Source organism: Topomyia yanbarensis, chromosome 2 (genome assembly GCF_030247195.1).
Source record: "Topomyia yanbarensis strain Yona2022 chromosome 2, ASM3024719v1, whole genome shotgun sequence".
Lineage (NCBI taxonomy): Eukaryota > Metazoa > Arthropoda > Insecta > Diptera > Culicidae > Topomyia > Topomyia yanbarensis.
The window spans coordinates 114,881,341-114,903,824 of NC_080671.1; the positions used below are offsets into that span (position 1 = coordinate 114,881,341).

Below are 22,484 nucleotides of genomic sequence, written 5' to 3' on the forward strand. Positions count from 1 at the left end.
TGTTCAACGGTTTGTTTTCCTCCACCTGTCATAGATGGAGGAAAACAAATCGAAAATAACTTTTCGGTCGGATTAATTTCATGATGGAATATGACCAACCGGAATTGTACGTCCCCAGAATAAGTTTTACAGCGACATAAAGCATTTCAACACCATTATAAATACTTTACGAGAGCTAATTCAAATGTTTAATTTGGCTGACAGTTTTATATATGACAGCTGGAGGAAAACAAACCCCCAAGTAGTGTGAGTGAAATCGTTTGCATAGAACTTTATACACGGAAACGAAAAACTACCTAAAATTGAGTTCCTTTGACTCAATCTCGTGGTATCGTGGGGGAACTTAAAATTAGGTAAACCGTGTTGAAGGTAGTTTCCATTTAACCACGGCAAAAATTACAACTCATTGATAGATTTTTTATACTCAAATTTAAGTTGAATTTACCTAATTTTGAGTTCACCCCAAACAACTCAAAAGTACCTTCCTCCACGGAAGACCTCGACTGAGTCGAATCTCTCTTTTTGTTTTTGACAACACTAATAAGCCCAGTTAAGCTCAGCCGGAAATGAACCGGAATTCTGGCTGGTTCCAGTTCGTATTCCGGCTCCAGTGACACAACCGATTCTAGTTAGAATCGGTTGTGTCACTGGAGCCCGTGGACGAACTGGAACCAGCCAGAATTCCAGTTCCACGGGCTCCAGTGACACAACCGATTCTAACTAGAATCGGTTGTGTCACTGGAGCCGGAATACGAACTGGAACCAGCCAGAATTCCGGTTCATTTCCGGCTGAACTTTACTGGGAGTGCGAAAGCGACGCACAACTCAAAAGTAAGTTAAAAGAACTTATTCCTCAGGTTGTTTTATTTAACCGCGTAGAGTTTTTCGGTGGCGTGTAGCAGAGATGCCAGATTTGAAGATTTGTCTTTATTTTGAAGACATTTAAAATGTTGTGAAATATTTTTCATTTTAAAGACAAATTCATTCGGATGTCATGCTGATTTCTGGCTCAAATCAATAACCAATTCAGAATCCTGGCCGTTGAAGACAAAATCGACATAGATCTTTCATTAGGGCTTAAATCGCAAATGTAAACAAACTGCATTTTCGCTATTATGACATTATGCGACAAAAATACTACAAGATTGAGGTGAAAATTAGTTAAAATGGTTTTTAGTTCGATTTATAATTAAAGAAAACAAAACGGCGAAACATGCATTTTCTTCGAGATTTCGACTTAGGCCCTTCTTCTCATATGGAATATAAAGGCTAAACTTACATTTTTTGGCAGAACCGGGCGTACGGTTATTATTCACAAAATTATTCTTTAAACGGCGGTTCTATTATATAAATGATAAGCAATATCTACTAGGATCATGTCTACTCGATAGTTGTTCCACATAAACATTCGAATATTTCGATATTTTCATGAAATTCGAAGAAAAGATGCACGCGCCCTATCATTTACATTGGGTTTCTATGCGCCCATTTGCTGAGCCCTATTAAAAAGTATACTGTCAAGCTCGCCCATTTACCCAGCCCTACCCAGCAAGACAGAGTCAGTTTAGCCCTTTTACCGCGCCCTTATGAAAATTATGTACACCGTTTAGCCCTTCCGCAAATGGTGGTTGCTGAAGGGCGAAATCACGACTGGGATGCAAATTGGGCGTAAGCATTTTTTTAGTTTCTACCCACTAAAAGCACATAGGAATTAAATTCTTTGTTATATTGTCATAAGGTTTAACCATAGATGCTTCCGGAAAAACATGGTCATAAAGTAATTTATACCTACAATAAAAACTACATTTAGAAAAGCATCGCCGTATATTGAAACTGATTTTTCTCCATTTGAGTACATTGCGACTTTGGCCCTATTGAAAGATCTGTGTCGAAATGTCATTTAATGAAGACATTAGGTCTGTTCCAGTACCAGGAGAAACTGGAAGTACTCCGGAGAAAATCGTTCCTGTACTCTCTTCTTCTCTTTTTTCTTCTGGTAGCAAACCGGAGTGAAAAGGAGCAAAGATTTTTTGCTCCTACTTACTCTGGAGTGACTTCCGTGTACTGGAACAAACCTATTATTTTTATAAAATGTGAAGACATTTAAAAAATGTACCTAGTATCCCTGGGCGGAAGACAAAACTTTTACACGGCGAATTGGGTGGCAAACAAACCGCTTCTGGACCTGGAAGGAGAGCGGTAGTGTGCGTATTTTAAACGTCAGATATCTCAATGGTTTAAGATTTTTAAAGCATGACCAGGTTGGCCAGACCTACCGATTTATCGATAGTCCTCCCGATTTTGATCTTCCCTACCGATTCACGGACGACCAAGGCAAAACTACCGATATTTTGTTATTCCTACCGAAAACTACCGATTTTTATTGATTTTGGACACATCCTACTCAACATTCATTTCTTCCTTGACCTGACATAAGGTATACAAATGTTACCAACAGGGTATCGTAAGCTAATAAATTTACAATTACATTCATTTTTTGGGTTGGATTTGGTCAGAGATCTGTGTTGTCAGTATTTTAAAATTCTATGTCAATACTACGTTTTTGGGACAATAACCCGGCCTACCGCTAACTACCGATAAACTTTTAGTGACCCTACCGATATTAGGGAATTCTATCTAGCCACTCCCCAGTTAAACTCAGATCTGAGCACGACCATTTTTAGCGACACCCTAATATATACTAAGCTACAATCAACATGCGAATCAGCCGCAGTTCGTTCAGTACCGCTAAACAATTCATATCGATTATGCTGGAGTCCGTAGTCAACGATTACTGCTTTCCAGCCCACTATCGGCCCAGATTGTTGGTAACCAGTTCGGACGTTCCGGTAAGCTACATTGACATTCTCCGTCGCAAGTTAGTTGACCTTGGCCTTTGACCCTATCACAAATGCAACACAAATTTGAAAACAATTTCATTCAAGGTGTGAAGTGACCGTCTGTACTGGAACCAGCAGAGATGAGATTTTGGGTGAAACTTCAGGAGCTGAAGGAATTTTGTGGTTAACCTCCGACAGATTGGATGGCGAAGTCTTGGACATCGCAGGCCCTCAATTAAAGGTCATTTCTACGATGACTTCCGGAATGGATTATGTTGATGCCGAACAATTTAGGCAGCGTAGCATCGCGTTGGGTTATACACCCAAAGTAGTTAACGACCCGGTTGCGGACATTGCGATTGGACTGATGATTGCAGCCGCAAGACGATTTCACGAAGGACGCTTAAAGATTTTGGATTCCGCGTGGGAGCCTCGACCCCAGTGGATGTTGGGGCAAGATGTAGTTGGATCGACAATAGGAATTGTAGGATTCGGTGGCATAGGACAAACAATTGCAAAAAGGTTAAGAGGATTCGACATTGGTCGGCTGCTTTATACCGGGCATAGCGAAAAACAAGAAGCCGGCCGATTTGGAGCGCAGTTCGTAAGCTTTGATGAATTATTGAAGGAAAGTGACTTTGTGTTTATTGCTTGTCCGATGACGAACGAAACAAGCAGAATGTTCAATGCCAAAGCATTTCAAGCGATGAAACCGACAAGTGTTTTGATCAATGTTGCACGAGGCGGAATAGTAGACCAGCCAGCATTGGTCGAAGCTCTCCGAAAGGGAGAAATTTTTGCTGCTGGGCTTGATGTAATGACCCCAGAACCTTTGCTTCCATCTGATCCAATTATGAAATTACCCAACGTCGGTGAGTATCATATAAACTATGTTTTTAACCTATTGATTTTTGTTACTTCTCAAAATATTAGTGATCGTCCCGCATCTCGGAACCTCTACAAGAAAAAGCCTTGAGGATATGTTTTGTATTACCGTACGAAATGTGTTATCAGTTTTAAATGGCCAAAGACCGATTGCCTCGTTTATTTAATTTCTTACAATAGAAAAAAATAATTCTAGGCATTCTTAGCTCCATCTGTAATGCGCGAAAGCGCGATTGGCCTCACACTGACGGTGCAATTCTTGCTTCCGTTTGATGACCTTTCCCTGATTTGCAGCTGCATCCAGGACTTCCCAAGCCATCTTTTCCGGGAAATGTACCGTGCGTTCCTTCTCGCGACAAGCTTCCAACAGCCACTTCATTGCTAGGAAGTATGATCTCTTCTCTGTAATCGGCACCGGTACTTGGTATCTTACACCACCTCTCTTGATCGGAGTTAGTTGCAACAGTGGTCGACTATTTTCAACCGCTCTCGCCAGCAACACCCTTGGATTCAACTCAATTTTTTCTTTCTCTTCGTCAGTTTCTGCCAGATGGTATCGTTCCAGCTGTAGTCGTTTGATGTTCTCAAAGCCCTTCTCTACCAGTTGTCTGGCCAACCGTTTCTCTCCCTTCTTCATTACATAATTGATAAACTGGCTTACCAGGTCATTATGGAAGACCGAACATGAATCATTGTTTCTGGCAGCCTTAACGGGGACGTGAGCTATTTGGGCAATCTCACCACTTTCCTCGAGAGCTGCGATATTTTCTTTTTTGAACACTGGCTGTACAAATTGTGGTCCGTACTGGGACATGGTAGCCGACGGTAAATTGAACGACCGGTTTGGGCTAAAATGTTAACCTAGATTATAAGGTGCCAAGATACAGAACTAATGTGATACATACCATAATATTGCCCTTGCAAAAATGTTGCGGAACATTTCCACTATATAATTAATTACCGTTGTCGAATGAAATATTAAATTTTGTATGATAATACCATGGTATCTAGGCTAGGACATTCCTAGCATAATATGAAAGGCAAGAAACATTGAGGTTTACAACTCAAACGTCAAACTGACATGTACAAAACAACGTAATAGCATCGAACAGTGAAGGCTAAACATGGAGTCCCATTTAGGATTTATGATAAATCGTCCAAAAATTATCTCGATAAAAAAGTGATCGATTTATTAATTTGAATGTCCACCTAGATGTCGACTGTATAAATTTCATTCGAGAAAAATCTTTTGAACTGTTTCAGAATTACTTATTCTGTACTCACCATATTGAGAATACTTTTTATACCTTTCTATGATTATAGTTCAACTACAGTCAACACCCATATCAGCCTCTTGGTATATTTTTTGGTTCAAATTCTCAGGACCCATTTTTTCTTTCTTTTTATTAAACCAAAGCTGTTAAAATATTCTTTATTAGAAAATAAAAAAGAACATTTTAACAGCCTCTGAATCAAGTCAGTCTAAGGAGAAATAGCATTGTAATTCTTCCTGATTATTTAGCACAAATTGCTTAAGGCGCAAAAATTAAAATCCATCTTTATATTTCTATTTTTGCATACCTTTGTAATAAGAAAAATATGCCGAAGAAATAATTTACTCGATATGGAAAAGACTGCCGAACATGAGACAAATCTTGAGCGTTTTTTTCAAAACGTCATATCTGTAATGAGTTACTCTCTTTGTTTACTTTCTCTTCTGTTAATAATTCGGTCACTTTAACATTTATCCCTCAGCTCTTTGCATAATATGCTAGCTAAAACCACCGGCTATGGATCTGTACTGTAAAATAAGTGAAAAGTGTTATAGTGACGCCGTAAAAATCGAAAGAGAAAGTATAAACAGAGAGTAACTCATTGCAGATATGACGTTTTGAAAAAACGCTCAAGAAATATGCTTATAACAGCAGTAGAGCCCATTGAATGATTGACAAAATTGTGGGCTTGTACCCTACAAGTTTTGCGTTAAAAACACCATATTTGGAATAAACCACATATGTTCATCACATGAATACGTTAGTATTTTTCGCTTGCTTGTAAGCCACTATAAAATAATTAATTGTGAATAGGACTATATCTATATCTCTTGTTTACTTTTTTCAACGGAAGAACAAAACAGAATGTCAGAATGTATTGCGTTGTACGTGTCACATTCCAAACATTCCAAATCAAACAAAACGTCAAATGAAATGGATTAATGAAGGATATTCATCAGATAAACTTTTTTTTTTTCTAAGAAGAACTGTTTCTAGCTGAGACGGGACGTGCGGATAGAAAAAAGTCGTATTTATCCAGCTATCCAACGTCTTTTTGTGAACCACAATAAGAACGTATGTGAGTACAAGTATGGGGGATGAAAAATAAAAAAGAAAACAATTTCTAGCCCTGGAATGTATTGTAACAGCTGCAGCCTAAGTAATGACAAGTCTGATATTGTTACAGGATTTTTCCCGGTTGAGCAGTAATGTTAGTTTTAATGGCAAATTTATTGCGGAATTCTCATACTTATCTAGGATTATCATTACTTAGACATGACACTTTAACTGCTCGCGACTTCATTGTCTGAATCTATGAAAGTTTTTTTTTGCATTCGGACATGTTAACATTTTAATGTTCAATTTTCTTTTTTAACTATCAAAAAAAAATATACTACAATTTTCTGCTTATTGAAATTCGTGTTCCTTTCCAAATACCGCTGAAAATGCTTGTGTGTCGTAGATTTCTCCATACCGGTGGATTATTTTGTACACTTCACCGTTGTCATGATTTTTAATCGGAAAGTAAAATTTTAGCAAGGATTTTTCAAACTCCGTTCGTGGCACAATGTCATCAACAAGGTATATTCGATTTTGCCGTTTACCGTGCAAATCCACATATGATATTTTTACTTTCCCGAGTTTCTCGTCAGTGTATACGTAGCCGACCAGATTGTTCGTGAAATAGCCAAACAATAGTAGCGTTAGAGTTGTCGCGAGACCTATAGAGCAAAATCAGATAGATACGTTACCCAAACTAGCCCGTAAATCCGGCCACAAAATCAGTCGTAATTCCGGCTCAACTTATTTCGAGTCGAAATCGGTTGTCAATGGAGCCATTCTACCGGAAGCCATCCGACTGACTTTACTGGAATCTAGGGGCAGATCACTTGTGATGCATTTTTAAAAATCAGCGAAATTAAATACATTTATTTCCATCAATATAGAAATTCATGATGTATTTTGCGTTGCGTGCAAAGTTTGTTTGCGTTGCGTGTAAGACGTCAAAACCCTAAAGAAAAACTAGCCCTACATTTAACAAAACGTCGAACAAAGTAGATCAGCGTAGGACGTTTGTTAAACAAACTTTTCCGCGAGGGAGTGCAAAGCTGATGCAAAAATGGAAATTAAATGCATTTTTTCTAATTTGATGCAAATTTGTTATACATTCTTAGAGTGATCTGCCCCTAGACTGGAATACTGCTACAAAATTCACACATACCAACCGATCCACAAATCTGAGCTGTCACGAGAGAACAAACATCGGCATATGCGAGTCCAATAGAAGCAGGGACAGAAACTGCAGTCAAACCGATTGGGTACATGCGTAACCGCTTGATTGAAGCTGTGAGCATTATGCCGGGAAAGTGGTAGATTGTGTTCCACGTAACAAGATCACTATCGGTTTCGAGCTCTGATGTCGTGACAGGAGTTTGCTCGTTGGGTAACAATTTTGTGGAACAATTTCGCACCAGCTTCGTTGATTGCACTTGTAATCCGATTTTAGGGAACATCGTTATCACGCTGCCAAAACGAGGAAATCTGCACAAATGGGTAAAATACATCATTTTGCTTATTTCACTTATTTAGGCGATCCAATTATAATGTATAATCAATGTTTCTTCGCAGGAAATCAAAAAAGACGACCGCAAGTTCAATACACAAACAAACGTGATGCAATGAAAGGAGGTACAAGAACACTAACAATAAAACGCTAAAAACGATAACTCTGTGACAATCAACCGGCACGTGCGTTTGTTTTGAACTTTTATTTCGAAAGTTACTTATGCGCGTGATTCCACAGAATAATTTTTTTTTGTAGATTAATGTAAAGTGTAAACTTAACTACAATGAGTACCAAAATAAAACTAAAAGAAGTGTAAGTATCTAAATATTAACAACATGCAATTGCATCAGAAATCGGCTTTTAAAGGAATAAAAAAAATGCACCGCTGATTGTTTACGATACGACTGTTTGAAATATTATGAAATTTCATATTTCTAGATACGAAGTGCAAAATCAATACAAAGCTTTCTACACCGGAGGATCAGTTCAATGGAGTTCCGATGGCAGGGAAATTTTGTGTCAAAATTCCGGCACCATCAGCCTAGTTTCAGCGGAAGATGATTCTACGGAACCCGTTACGTTCGGAGAAGCCAACGATGAGGATATTATCTATACCTTTGCTTTAAGCAAGGATGGTAAAAGTATTATAACTGCCCATCGGTCCGGTTTGCTCAAATTGTGGAACAAGGAAAGCAAACAGGTCAACAAAATGTGGCGGGGCATTCATCTGGGTCCGATCATGAAGTTGGTGTTCAGCGATATTGACGATTTGATTGCTAGTGGTGGCACTGATACGACGGTTAGGGTTTGGGATCCAGTGGAGCAGGTGTGTAAAGGAACCCTTAGGGGATGCCAGGGGGTGATCAATCTACTAGTGTTCCATCCTGATGCGAACCTGAAAACGCTTCTGGCGGCTGGAGACGACGTCAAAATAAATGCGTGGAACTATGAAACGCGAGAGCTTCTCAAGACCTTTTCGGGACACTTTTCGAAAGTGACTGCTGTTTCATTCTCAAATGATAAAAAGTTCATTGTTTCTTCTGGAAGGGATAAAATATTAATTCTGTGGAACTACGAAACACAAGAAGCGATTAAAACAATTCCCGTATATGAAAGCATAGAGAGCGTCGTTGTTCTTCCTGCGGGTATCAACCTTCACGGGCAAAAACTTAAAGCAGAGAAGGTTTATGCTGCCTGTGCAGGTGAAGAAGGCTTGATAAAAGTTTGGGAAATGACTGAAACTAAGATAATTTTTAAGCAAAGCAACAGTCTAGTAACAAAAGCAACAGAAGAAGGTGGACTGGCTGTAACTGATATGCTATTCAACAAGCAAACTATACAACTAGCTTTAGTCACTGCTGACCACAACATCATAATCCATGATATCAAAACGCTCGAGTGTGTCAAGCAACTGTCCGGTTTCAGCGATGAGATTCTAGATTTGATTTTATTTGGTAAGAAGGATCGCTTTCTTGGAATGGCAACAAACAGCAACGATTTTAAGGTTTATGACACGTCTTCAATGAACTGTCAGCTTGTGAAAGGACATGCGGATATCGTGTTATCTCTATCAGCCAATGATAAACATATTCTTTCGTCGTCAAAAGATAATTCCATTCGGCTATGGTCCTACGATGTAGAGAAATTTCTTGTTCAATGCATCGCAATAGGCTTGAAGCACACGAATGCTGTTGGAAGTGTCGCATTAAGCAAAATTTCGGGGAAGTTCTGTGCCAGCGTAAGTCAAGATAAATGTTTGAAAGTTTGGAAAATTCCCAAAGAATTTAATCAAACATTAGACGAACGGGAATTCACCCGGTTGAACTGTTCTTTGACGGAATTGGCACACGATAAGGACATTAACTGTGTATGTATATCCCCTAATGATCAGTTGATTGCGACTGGATCGCAAGATAAAAGTGCCAAGCTTTGGGATGTTAAAAATCTAACTTTAGTTGGGGTTTTTCGAGGTCATCGACGTGGAATTTGGGCCGTTCGGTTTTCACCCGTCGATCAAATTCTGTTAACAAATGCAGCTGACTGCTGTATCAAGCTGTGGTCACTAACCGACATGACCTGCCTAAAAACTCTGGAAGGTCACGAAAGTTCTGTACTCAAAGTTGAGTTTCTCTCCAACGGCATGCAGCTCATTTCCGCCGGTGCCGATGGTTTGCTAAAGCTATGGTCCATCAAGAGTTCAGAGTGCATTCAAACAATGGACAAACATGAAAATCGAATTTGGGCGATATGTGTTTCGGAAGATGAATCGGTGATCTATAGTGGCGGTACCGACTCACAACTGATCAAGTGGAAAGATGTTACGAAAGAAAAAATCGAACGAGAGCAAACAAAACGCAACGAAATGTTGCTCCAGGAACAAGAGCTAAGCAATCTTGTGAACGATAAAAAACTTCTAAAAGCCCTCCGTTTGTCACTTAATCTAGACCGACCTCTAATGACATTGAAAATCATTACCGCCGTAATAAAATCCCAAGAGCAGGGGCTTGCCGATACCGTACACAGGCTTCGCGACGATCACAAGGAAACATTGTTAAAGCATGCCATTGAATGGAACACAAACAGTAAAAACTGCCGACCAGCCCAACTGATTTTGAATATTTTGCTACAGGAGATGCTTGCTGGAAACTTCCATGTATCCGAGCTGAACAAACATCTCGAAGCGGCTCTTCCCTACACCGAACGCCACTTCAAACGAATGACCGAGTACGCCAAGGATCTCAAGTTCATCGAGTACACATTACAGTGTATGCAACCGCACGCCGTCACACGTGAAAGCAATAAACCACCCACGGTCTAGGCTAATCCTACGCCCCTCCACGACCGGCGACGTTTTAATTAAGTAGTTTAATATTTCCGATTATTTGTCGATCCGAACATGTCCCTTCTTTTTCTACGCGCACGATCGTTCGAAGTTTGCCGATGTTTGGGTTGAGTCAACAAGTAGGGGATAAGCTTCTACGCCAAGTTGTTTACGGTGGCATGATATACGTTGGATCTTATCATTGGTGACCGAACAAAATGGCCGAGCAGTCGGACTGGGAACTGAATCATTACCGTCTCACCATAGCATCGCTATAGGAGATTGTGTTTCATTTCTACGTTCTGTTTAGTTCCACGGTTTGTGCTGTAATTAGTTGCGGGCTCTTATGCCTATGCACGTTTTTCGATAAAGTGGGATGACGTGGATCATACAAGATATCGCTGTGCATAGCCAAATATCCCTCCACGAATTAATGAGCTCATTTGTTTGCTTGATAGTTCAAACAAAACACTCAGTGCAAGTACGGTTGAACTGAGCATGCTACGAAAAGTGAAGACCAAAAAGTAGCTTTTTTCCACCCCGTATGCTAAATTTTAATGAAAATCAGTCAGCCCATTAAAATTTTGCACATACATTTGCGTTTTGGATCTAGCATCAATCTTGCGCTAGCTTAGTCCTGTCACTAAGTTAGTGTCAGTTTCGGATGAGACGAAGTCCAAACTGAAATTGTATGACTAATTTAGTTATTGGTTTTGTACCCTTCACGCGCCAAAAAAATTTTTCCTTGATGGAGAAAAATAGTTTTTACCTAAATTTTTCTCCACTAAGAAGAAATATTGCATAGATTACGAATGTTCCACAAAACTACTTTCAAAGCCTATACAACTTTCTAAAACATTCGAAAATGTCAGAAATCCAATAAAGTTACACTAAGAAGCTAAGGGGGTGTACGATATGTATATGTTTCACTTTATAACTTTTTTTTCTTTTAAATGATAGAAATTTTGCACCTTCGACAGTCTCTCAAACTAAGTTACCCTACAAACTTTCCATAGACAGCTTACCATATAAACAATAAATGAAAAATTAAAATTTATCACCATTGTAATAAAGTACTCAAAAAATAAAAAAACTTTATTGAAGACATCGAACTGCTATAACCAATAGTTTGCTCGCAAATATCAATGTCCGGCGTTTTTTTCTATTTCATCCTATTGTGCGGCGCCAAAAATCGCGTTTTTCGGCTTTCATCCACATGATTTGCTTTGCTATATTCCACTTCCTTTGAATCTATTTTCTTGTGATGTAGAATTTAAAGGAGTTTATAACCTCTTCTGGCATGAATTTATTCTGAATTCCAGCTGTGACGCTTATCGTACGCATAGCTCCGAGTTAAACATCTTCGAATTTTCTTGAATTAAAATACAGTTTACACTCTGGAAATATTCGACATTCAAGATCTATGGCAGACGCATGTTAGAACATTTTCCAGATACCTTGCGGGCTTGAATCGAACGTTTGAAAAGAACAAAGTCGGTCTAACAACACGAAGAGTATCAACACTTCTTAAGTTGTAAGGCATATTGTGACTCCAGTTCCCGAACAGAACAATGTACAACCAAGAGCCAAAAAATTACTCATATTGTTTAATATACAAGGATTATATGGTACAAATGAAAATAGTTCCCTTTTCTTATTAAAAAGAATATTTTCCTTATGGATTTAATTTTTTAAACTGTTTTATGATATTACAAACCCTCCCCTCTCCCTCAGATAAGAATTTGTAAGATATTTTGAAACTCCTCTTCCCCCCATATACCTTTATGTAATTAGTGTATGGCCCCCTAAGGGTGCCTTATTGATCACACTGGCTTAAGCAATTGTTTTTTGATAGCATTACTTGCTTAGAGTACTGGCGTGGCAAACTGTAGGTATGAACGATTTGTTTGTTTTATTTTATTGCTAGAAGGTGCTACATCTAGACGTTTAATTGGTTATAGACGATGTATTTATGATCAGAAAATGACAGTTCGAGCTCGTTGGGTACGAGCCAGTTCACCAACTTATGCATTATACCGCCAGACCAGAGAGTTACATCTAACGCCTATTCTTTGTCAGATCGTGCAAAGGTTGTCGATTTCTTACATTAAATATATGCAGATTAGTGCAACTTAAGTATTTATCTCACAATGAAATCTAAGCTGCCCCAAATTATGTGGAGGGCATTTGCATCACTGCCGATTATGAGTGGAAACCCATTTCTGCCACTGTATGATACAACCATTTTGAAATCATCAGAAGGTGATGTTTCAATTTGCGACAAGTATGCCAAACAATAGACGTATGTTCTGTTTATGTTGTCAAGAGATATAATGACTGTGACAGCACAAATATTGTGAGTTGAGATTGGATATATAACATGCGTCAATAGCACTATTTACAAGTATACATGCACGAGGCATATCACGTGGGTTTGTCATGCCACTTTTGTTGAAAACCCCGAAGACAAGGTCTTTGCAGCATATAGAAGATTCCTTTATGGGAATACGGTTCTTGGACCAAAACGTTAGAAGATTTTCCTTCCTGCACGAGGCAGGATAGATTCATAGCTCTTGTACGTTCATGCTGAAGATTAATTTATGCTACTCTAACCATCCTCGATCACAGCACTTGTTGGGGTGTGGTGTTTTCAAACGTCACCTGCCGTGGTTACTCAAACGCTTTACCTTGTTTCGGATTGACCTAACTGGTATTCTGTTCAGGAATATGATCGAGGCCTAATCTTCACCAGGTATCGGGCTGATTTCGCACGACAAGTACTTACGTCGACACTGTTCGTTGAGAACTGGAGACGGACTACTATTGATTTTCGGATTTAAGGGTTTCAGCTTGAAAAAAAAACATTTTTTTTCGCAAATTTTTTCAGGGGGCTTTGTGTGAAGCGAATTGATCAGAACTTTCTTACATTATAGTGTATCATTTCAATAATATACTGTAATTTTCCTATACAAAAATATCGACACACGACTCAGTGACGAAGTTTTTTGTAGAACGTCTCTGGAAAAACAAGATTTGCGGTGTTACCTGCTATTCAAAAACTACTTAACCGATTTCTTTCAAGCTTTGCATGCACATTCTATGTGAAAAATACTTAATCCCTACGAGTTTTCGTGAAAAATTTTAAATTTAGGGCTTTTTACTCATTTTAAATAAAAATTTCTATTTTTCACGAAAAAATCTGACTTTTTATAAGTAAAACCCCCCTTAATTGAAAAATTATCTCAAAAACTCAACGTAGGGGTTAGGTAATCTTTACATATAATGTGTATGCAAAGTTTAAAAGAAATCGGTTAGGTAGTTGTTGAATGGCAGATAACACCGCAAATCATGTTTTTGCCAGAGACGTTGGCACGTTACAGAATGTTGTTGAAATATTACACTATAATGTACGACAGTTTTGATGAATTTGCTTTCATGCAAAGTTCTAAAAAATTCGCAAAAAAGGGTTTTTTCCACGCTGAAACCCTTACCACCCTCGCCTTAAAAGGTTACACCACTTTAGAACACGAAAAAATAGGCATATTTCGGGAATTTTTTTTGACGCAACCTAGCGGTGAATCCAGATCTTGTGAAATAGGATGTAAAATACTAATTGTGAAGCACAAAAAAATATTTGTTTCAAGCTATTTTGTCACAATATGGAGGCTATGCAACATTTGCCCGCATACGCATTTTAATGGAAAGGCTCCACGGCATGAAATTAATCCACTTTAATTTTTGACCTAGAGCTTAAAACTAAAGTTTTTTGATTCCTTAGAACAATAGCGATGCACATAAGATTTTTTTCGATATTTTGATTATTCGCGAAATGACACACTTTTAATAAACAAACGCTGAAAACAACATAACAATCGACCCAAAATAATCCTCATCATTAGCACATTCTTGGTACTTGTTAGATGCTAAATCTAAGTTAGTACCAAAATTGGGACTAGTTAGGCGCTAAATCTATAAAGTCATACGTCTTAAATGAACATAAACGACACAAAATTGCTTCTTAAAAAATTATGCAATGAAAAAATAAAATCCTAAATACGTCGCCGGAGAGATTTGAATATAAAATTGAGAACAAAAAAGTAATTTTGAGAAAAACGATCAGTACACTTAGGATATACACTGCTGGCCAATAAAATAGGTGTGTGATAGATTGCTTTGTTTTTCTCTCAATTACACATACTAAGTTACAGCTGTCTCAATCGCACCTATCGCACACACAAGTCTTGGTATCTGTCAAGTTACTAGTGTGTAGTTGGCGTTGATTATATATTTGCAATCTTTGTCAAGATGTAAAACAAGGCTGTCACAGGCTTTTTTGTGTGGTCAGTATAATAGGTGTGTGAAATATATTAACGGGTTATTGTACTCAATACCATTATTTGTTTTATTTGGTAAAGTTTGTATTCTGCGTGCTAATAAATATATTTAAATATTGAATAAGTTAAAGATTTGTTATAGAATTGGTCGAGCATCTCACTGTACTCAAGTGGAACGAGTTTTGCTAAGAAATTTTGTTAAAGAAGATGAGACGAACAAATATATCGCGAATACACTTCGGCATTCCGGAAACTTCGTTATCCCTTGTGAAGGCAAGCTAAAATCCTAACATTAAAGGGCAAGCCGGGCCTCTCAGGCCCGCCTAAATTCAAGCTCCTTTTTGCCGTTCTAATATAGAAAGGTTATGCAATCGGTCGAAATTTCGACTTTTTAACCAAGACCCGTAGGGCCAAATCTCTTATACCATTCGACTCAGTTCGTCGAGATCGTAAAATTTCTGTATGTGTGTATGCATGTATGGATGTATGTAAGTGGCAAACAATCACACCAATATTTCTCATAGATGGTTGGACCGATTTGCACAAATTTAGTCTCAAATGAAAGGTGCAGCCTTCCCATCGGTCGCTATTGATTTTTTTATTGATCCGACTTTCGGTTCTGGAGTTACGTGTTGAAGAGTACAATCACACAGCAAATTTCCATATAAACTGATACCACCATGATGTCCAAATGATGCAATATATATTGAAATATGTGCAACATTACTTGACTTTGCATGTCTAGATCATTAATGACCCACCGAAGGCACTTCGACCACATTAGCCAGCTACGGCGGTTCTTGATGCCCCGGGGGAACTTACCAAGTTCCTAAGATAATGTCTTACCTATTTCTCAGCGAATTCATTACCGATTTTTACAAACTTGGTTTCAAATGAAAGGTACAGCATTCTCATTGGCTGCTGTTGAATTTCTAATTGATCCGACTTCCGGTTCCGGAATTACAGAATAATGAGTATGAACACGCAGCAAATGCCGATAAGCGTATAAGGCGATGGATGTAAAAGGTCAATTTTTTTTCCAAAAGGTGAGTACTCGGAAGATCACGTCGACTGTCGATTGGTTCTGAGCTCCATTTCGTTTGAACATGACCAATAAATGTTTCTGTGTTGCTATTAATTTCTTCTGATGCATAAGTACATATTCATATTTTTCTGCATCAGATTCATCGTCGGAAGCAATATCATTCGCATATTCTTCCTCGCTTTGCAAATCAGTTTCGAAATCGTCTGCTGTTGAATTTGCTCGAATTTCTTCCATTATTTCAGATTCTTTGAGACGACTGGAAACATGGACATATCGTCTTATAGTCATTTAATTTTTTTGTTGCTTTTAGATCCTACAATTTGAATAATTACGACAACTATAACATAAAGAATAGACAACAAAAATAGAAAATAACGCCAGAGTTAGGTTATGTTGTATCCAAAGAATTGTCAAGTAGACCACAGTGGGTGAAATAAAAGTATTTACCCAAAAAATATGACACACGTCATTATCGTATGCTATTTTTACATTTCTTATAAAAGAAATGTATAGAATTCGCTCTTTCAAAATTTTTTTCTTATAAGAAAAGGTAAAAAGATAAAATCAATCAAATCATGAAAAAAATTCCTGCTAATATGAAGATGAACTCATCAAAATGTTTTTTTCAGATAAATATTAATGTATAAAACCCGTGGTATTCCTAGTAAATATTGCATGCACACCGGGCCTGCCAGGCCCGGCTTGCCTTTTTGTGCATGTAAAAAATTCAAACATAGCTGCGCATCACTCCATAGATGAAAATTTCACAATTCTTTATTTTTGTTATAGATTTCAAAGCTACTTATCAAAATTTCCATGCCCAAGCTTATACTGCATACACATTTTTTTGTAACTAAAAAATTGTAACGTGCCGGGCCTCTAAGACCCGGTTGCCTTTTTGAGGGTTATAAATGCCTTAAAACCTTTGAAAAAAGAAACACCCAAAAACCCAAGAAAACATCAACAGCAGCTGACCATTGTATTGCATTATTAGCGAAATCTGATCCATTCGCGTCATCCAGGACAATTACAGCACAAATTGGAAATGTGGTAAGTCCGAGAACAGTTCGCCGTAGGCTATAAAACGCCAATCTTCCAGAAAGAATTGCTGAAAAGGTTCCACTATTGCGAAGCAAAAGCCTTCACAGAAATTTGTTTACTTTTCAACACCGTTAATAAGCCTGGTTCAGAAGAAATAAAAAATGGCGACATATCTTTAGGAGAGACGAATCGAAGATAAACCTGTTTTCCTCCGTTGCACAACGAAACGTCCAAAGTGCAAAAAGTTTGATCTGTGACACACGCAAAATTTGATAAAGCGCGGAGGCGAGAACAATGACGTTTGAGGCTACTTTACGTGGAATGGTGCAGGTCCTTTTTTCGCAACACCACTATAATGGCAAGATTCGAATGCAAGGCTAAAGGATGGACATCCTAAAGGATGTCATGCAGTCCTATGCCAAAGATAACGTGTCTTTATATAGCAGTTTCAGCAAGATATTGATCGAAAACACACACCGAATCATGTAAAGGAATGATTTCGAGATAATAAAGTGACTATAATTTCGGACCCTACCAATCTCCTGTCATCAATCCCGTAGAAAATTTACGGAATGTACTTAAAAAGAAGTTATCCGATCAAAATTTCAGAAATAAGGGTCGTTTGTGGGAAGCAGCTTAAAAGGAATGGTACATTATGCCAACGGAAACTTATCAGCGAATGGCTCAATGCCAAGGCGAATGGATAAAATTTGGTTGAATAAGGTAGGTTACACAGGATACTAGTTGTTAAAAATATTAAAGTCTTAAAATCATTGGATTTGAAAAATTTTAATGCGAAGGATTATAATACACCTATTTCATTCACCAGGTACTTTTTTGGATTTCATGGAGAAGAGAGAGTTACGGCAAAGCATAACAATTAGTTTACAAATAAAAGTTTTCTGTTTCATATTTACGACTGTGCCTAACTATAAAATATTGAAATAAAAAAATATTTTTAGAGAAAACTCAAAATTTTATGTATATTATTTTAGCAAGTTTTAGTTTTAAAATTTTCAGTTTTATATTATAGAACTGTCAAAATTATTAATCTAGAACTGAAACACTCCTGTTATGTAACCCCTTAAATTTTCTCACGGGCAGCTTTTACGCATGCGATGACGTGAGTTCACGAAACATTTTTAAACGGCCATTATCCACATTTTTTAAAGACGATTGCACTGGAAGGTGCAGATCTTGGTAGCGAACTCATGAATACAGAAAAGTGAAATTCGATCAAACTAGTGCTTACGTCACTTTAGCATACAAGGGCAGCATCAGGAATGAAAAATGTGGAAAAAGAACATCCGAAGAAAGATAAGATGCCGATTGTCATGCCTTGTCTTATAGGTAAAATTACATCTATAGATATATCTTGACGCCGCAATGTCTACTGCTAAATCTTACATTGAACGCAGTCGAAAATCACCTTCATGTTTGATTTTTGATAAACAATAACCAACGTTGTTTGCGGTGAATTTACGCAAACGAGTCTGCAAACCCATGTCAAGACAACTCCACTTTGTTTGCACTAAGCTAATCGGTATCTAGGCAAATATTTTGCAAAGGATGATACCCTAATTAATAATTTCATGCAACGCTTTGATGTAGCTACCGTGCATTTTTACGTAACTCTCATAGCTCTATACTTGCTTTGTTATAGGTACTGTTTCAGATTTAATTACAAGTGCCGTTGCCTTGGTGTGAACCACCTTTATAATGAAATAAAATAGTTAATTTTTGCTGCTTCTAAATCATCTAACCTAATTTTATCTAGTATTGTCAGGCCTAATTAGAAAATTTGCAAAGTAGTCCTGACAACATCGCTTCGATCGTTAAACAAAGCAATTAAATATTACAAATGGGTCTCAAACGCCCCGTTAGCCATTAGTGACGAAGCATTTGCATGATAACGGGTTCACTAAAAAGAAACTATTTGGAAACGAAAAGAAATCCAGTTAGGATAAAACCTACTAGGCAAAACACTCGAAAAGTTCTTCGACTGTTGTAAAGGTCAATTTAAATACAGTAAAGACCTGTTTTTATCAGCCCCTTGGCGAATTTTAAGCTGATAAAACAGGGACTTTGATAAAATCGGGACATATTTTTCTGTCTTTTTAATAAACCGAAGCTCTTAAAATATTCTTCTTTGTTCCTTATATATAGCCACGCAACCTTTTCTGATTATTTGCTTTAAGTCCCTTATAGGGGGTCTGACAGTGCAAAATTTAAAAAAAATAATATTTTTATTTTTGCATTTTTCGGATCTTTAAGATATGAAATATATGCCCAAGAAAGGGTTTACTCGAACTCAACTTGGTTCGTCTGCTAGAGCCCATCAAACTACCAACTATCAATTTTAATATGAAGCTGATAAAATCGGGTCAAAAAGCTGACAAAATCGGGGGTAGATGAAATCGGATCTCCACTGCATAACTATCGTCGCATGTGCGATGATGGCGCCACTAACATATGCACCAGTATAGGGGGATATAGCCCTAATGAAAAGTTCTGCTCCAGCATGACCATGCCCTCTTGGAAACGAGCGGAACGATGTATTTGATTGAAGAAATTTCCTCATATCACTTCCTATTTGTCACTGATATTAGCATCATTTTCGACTTTTGCTAGAATTGTGCTCCATTAACCCTCAAAAAGGCACACGGGTCTCACAGGCCCGGCACGTTACAATTTTTTAGTTACAAAAAAATGTGTATGCAGTATAAGCTTGGGCATGGAAATTTTGATAAGTAGATTTGAAATCTACAACAAAAATAAAGAATTGTGAAATTTTCATCTTTGGAGCCATGCGCAGCAATGTTTGATTTTTTTACATGTACAAAAAGGCAAGCCGCTTTGCTAAAAATGTTTTTGCCTTTCTCATTCACTCTAAAATTTGTCAATCTAATCCCGACATGGAGGGCCGAGTGTCATATGCCAATCGACTTAGTTCGTCTAGATCGGAAAATGTCTGTGTGTATGTGGAAAAAATGTGACCTCGGTTAATCAGAGATGGCTGGACCGATTTGCACAAAGTTAGTCTCAAATGAAAGGTACAACCTTCCCATCGGCTGCAATTGAATTTTTTATTGATTGGACCTCCGGTTCCGGAGTTACAAGTTGAAGAGTGCAATCACACAGCAAATTCCCATATAAACTGAAATGAAAAATTTTCAAAATCAAATTTGTATTTTTGATGCCAAATGTCTTTAAAGTGCATGAAACATTGAGATTTGATGTAAACTCGAAAAAAATAGTGTTTGACAAAAATTGATTTTTTTGGGCTTTGGTACATTTTTGCCTTTCTCATATAGAATGGTTATGCAATCACTCTAAAAATCGTCAATCATACCGGCCTGGAGGGAGTATGCAGTGAGGGGTTGCTACTTTAAAATTAAAACTAGTTTGAAATTTCTTAACAAGTTGAAAATTTTCGGCAGGACCCGGACCTCCCGGATCTTTCTCCATGATCCGCCGCTGGTTTCAAGCGATGTTTCAGTATCACATTGTACGTATGTGCAAATCGTACTGAACATGTAATATTCATTTCCACCATTGTATTGAACATAACCAGCCATGGAATCGTAGTCTGGACAAATGAGAAAAGCACAATTGCACCACTAGGTGGATTAAAACAGGTTTTTATTTCGGGAATGCGTCGAAAACGTAATATGATTAATAACGAGGATAACACTTTCCGAATGTAGAGAGAAATTTATGAAAAATGACGATTTCCATTCGACTCTAGCAGGTCCTAATCGATTTTGATGAGCATTTGATTTTTGTTGTATGACCAATTATATGTATAGGTCAAATGTTCAAAAACAGTAATTTAAGGTCAAGATAACATCATTTTGAAACCGAAAATTTCGGAGGTTTAGTATCTTTGATGAGTTTTACAAACTTTAAACAGCGCATCATTTGATAAAATAATTTTGACGGTATATCGTCCAAGAAGTATTTATGGTGAATTTTCTCAGGTTAATATTCATGACTACAATAAAGTCTCAACAAATTCGCTAAAGACACGATCTCTGTTACTATTTTCTGAAAAATTAATTCTGCATGATTTTAAAACTTCAAAAATTACGGTTTCGGAATTATGCCGTTTGGACAGTAAGATCGATTTTCACCAAACCCCCACCAATTGTCAAATTGGTATTGTAAAAAACGTAAGGGCGATACTTCAATGCTGATAGGTGGGACCGAAAAAGTAAACAATCGTCAAAGGGGCGATACTATCATTTTGTCAATTTCAATAGCAAACACAAATTTTAATTTAATAATTTCAAATACCTCATGAAGTTTTGGGTTTCGATCACTGAATCATGCAATCTAGGATGTAAAAAACACAATATTTCTTAAATAGGAAATAAAACCAAGTCTGGAAATATTTACTGTCGATTTTCTTTGAATGGTGTCACTGCTAGTATTGCTTTTTTCAAGAAAAAGCGTTGATTTCTTAGTTCTCAGTCGCGTTGGAAATTTGAGTAAAGTATAAACTTCAAATTGATTAAAAAAAATCGATTTTTTTGGCTCATACATAACCCCTTTAGGAAAATTTAGTTTTCCCACCACAATGCATTGATTGAGGAATTTAGATATTTTATCAACAGAGCATTAGCAATAATTCGTTTGTATGTCTATTTTATGGACCATTTTTTCGCTTTCCCATTGATTTGGTTTGAGATTTCTAGCACTGATGTTGTCCTATGCTGATTTGAGCGATTCTCTGAGTCCTGCCACTATCCCATGTAGTATGTGTTATCAAAAACATCGCGAAACATCAAGTTTTAAATGTTCTCAAACGATATAATATCCGAAGAGAGTGATAAGAGTTACAAGAAATGTCTCATCACACTGCTAGGTAGATTAAAAGCGTTTTTATAAGAAAAAATAGCATACGATAATCACGTGTGTCATATTTTTTTGGGTAAAAACTTTAATTTCACTCACTGTGGTCAACTTGACAATTATTTGGATCCAACATAACCTAACTTTGTCGTTGTTGTCTATTTTTGTTGTCTTTATTTGGGGTTATAGTTGTCGTAATAATTCAAATTGTAGGATCTAGAAGCAACAAAAAATTGAAATGGCTACAAGACGATCTGCCCATGTTTTCAATCGCCTCAAGGAATCTGAAATAATGAAAGAAATCCGAGCAAATTCAACAGCAGACGATGCCGAAGCTGATTTGCAAAGCGAAGAAGAAGATGCGAATGATATTGCTTCCGACGATGAATCTGATGCAGACTGGGAAGAAGAATCTGAATATCTGGTTATGCATCAGAAGAAATTAATACCAACCCAGAAACATTTGTTCGCCGTGATCAAACGAAATGGAGCTCAGGACCAATCGACGGTCGATGTAATCCTCCGAATACTCACTTTTTGAAAAAAAATTCACCATAAAAAGGTCCATCTCCTTATACGCTGAAATCGGGATTTGCTGTGTGTTCGTACTCATCATCCTGTAATTTCGGAACCGGATGTCGGATCAGTTAGAAATTCAACAGCAGCCAATGGGAACGCTGTAGCTTTCATTTGAAACCAAATTCGCTGAGAAATCGGTATAACATTATTTTAGGAACTTGGTAAGTTCCCCGGTGGCATCAAGAATCGTCATAGCTGGCCAATGGTGCCACTTCAGGGTCAATTCTAGCATTTACATGGCTTCA

The 22,484-nt window shown here is 37.6% G+C and overlaps 4 protein-coding genes across 6 annotated transcripts; 2 read left to right on the forward strand and 2 right to left on the reverse strand.

Moving 5' to 3' along the window:
• Positions 1 to 2,069: 2,069 nt before the first annotated feature.
• Positions 2,070 to 3,930, forward strand: LOC131679259 (glyoxylate reductase/hydroxypyruvate reductase-like). 2 transcript variants are annotated; one of them, XM_058959964.1, is made up of 4 exons: positions 2,070 to 2,437; positions 2,517 to 2,878; positions 2,946 to 3,712; positions 3,774 to 3,930. In XM_058959964.1, the coding sequence occupies exons 2-4, from the start codon at positions 2,718 to 2,720 to the stop codon at positions 3,890 to 3,892; spliced, it is 1,047 nt and encodes a 348-aa protein (XP_058815947.1). In that variant the 5' UTR covers positions 2,070 to 2,437; positions 2,517 to 2,717; the 3' UTR covers positions 3,893 to 3,930. The 2 variants fall into 2 exon arrangements, with proteins under 2 accessions (XP_058815947.1, XP_058815946.1); XM_058959963.1 differs by having other exon boundaries at positions 2,070 to 2,878.
• LOC131679261 (small ribosomal subunit protein uS7m) lies at positions 3,848 to 4,789 on the reverse strand. The gene is made up of 2 exons (XM_058959965.1): positions 4,631 to 4,789; positions 3,848 to 4,573 (listed from the first exon to the last, which is right to left on the reverse strand). The coding sequence occupies exons 1-2, from the start codon at positions 4,663 to 4,665 to the stop codon at positions 3,928 to 3,930; spliced, it is 681 nt and encodes a 226-aa protein (XP_058815948.1). The 5' UTR covers positions 4,666 to 4,789; the 3' UTR covers positions 3,848 to 3,927.
• Positions 4,790 to 6,276: 1,487 nt separating this feature from the next.
• Positions 6,277 to 7,753, reverse strand: LOC131679262 (transmembrane protein 186). Its single transcript, XM_058959966.1, has 2 exons — positions 7,221 to 7,753; positions 6,277 to 6,720 (listed from the first exon to the last, which is right to left on the reverse strand). The coding sequence occupies exons 1-2, from the start codon at positions 7,564 to 7,566 to the stop codon at positions 6,407 to 6,409; spliced, it is 660 nt and encodes a 219-aa protein (XP_058815949.1). The 5' UTR covers positions 7,567 to 7,753; the 3' UTR covers positions 6,277 to 6,406.
• LOC131679257 (transducin beta-like protein 3) lies at positions 7,425 to 10,434 on the forward strand. 2 transcript variants are annotated; one of them, XM_058959961.1, is made up of 4 exons: positions 7,425 to 7,552; positions 7,628 to 7,747; positions 7,821 to 7,877; positions 8,004 to 10,434. In XM_058959961.1, exons 3-4 carry the CDS (start codon positions 7,849 to 7,851, stop codon positions 10,381 to 10,383), a joined length of 2,409 nt encoding a protein of 802 aa, XP_058815944.1. In that variant the 5' UTR covers positions 7,425 to 7,552; positions 7,628 to 7,747; positions 7,821 to 7,848; the 3' UTR covers positions 10,384 to 10,434. The 2 variants fall into 2 exon arrangements, with proteins under 2 accessions (XP_058815944.1, XP_058815943.1); XM_058959960.1 differs by lacking the exon at positions 7,425 to 7,552 and having other exon boundaries at positions 7,739 to 7,877.
• Positions 10,435 to 22,484: the final 12,050 nt, after the last annotated feature.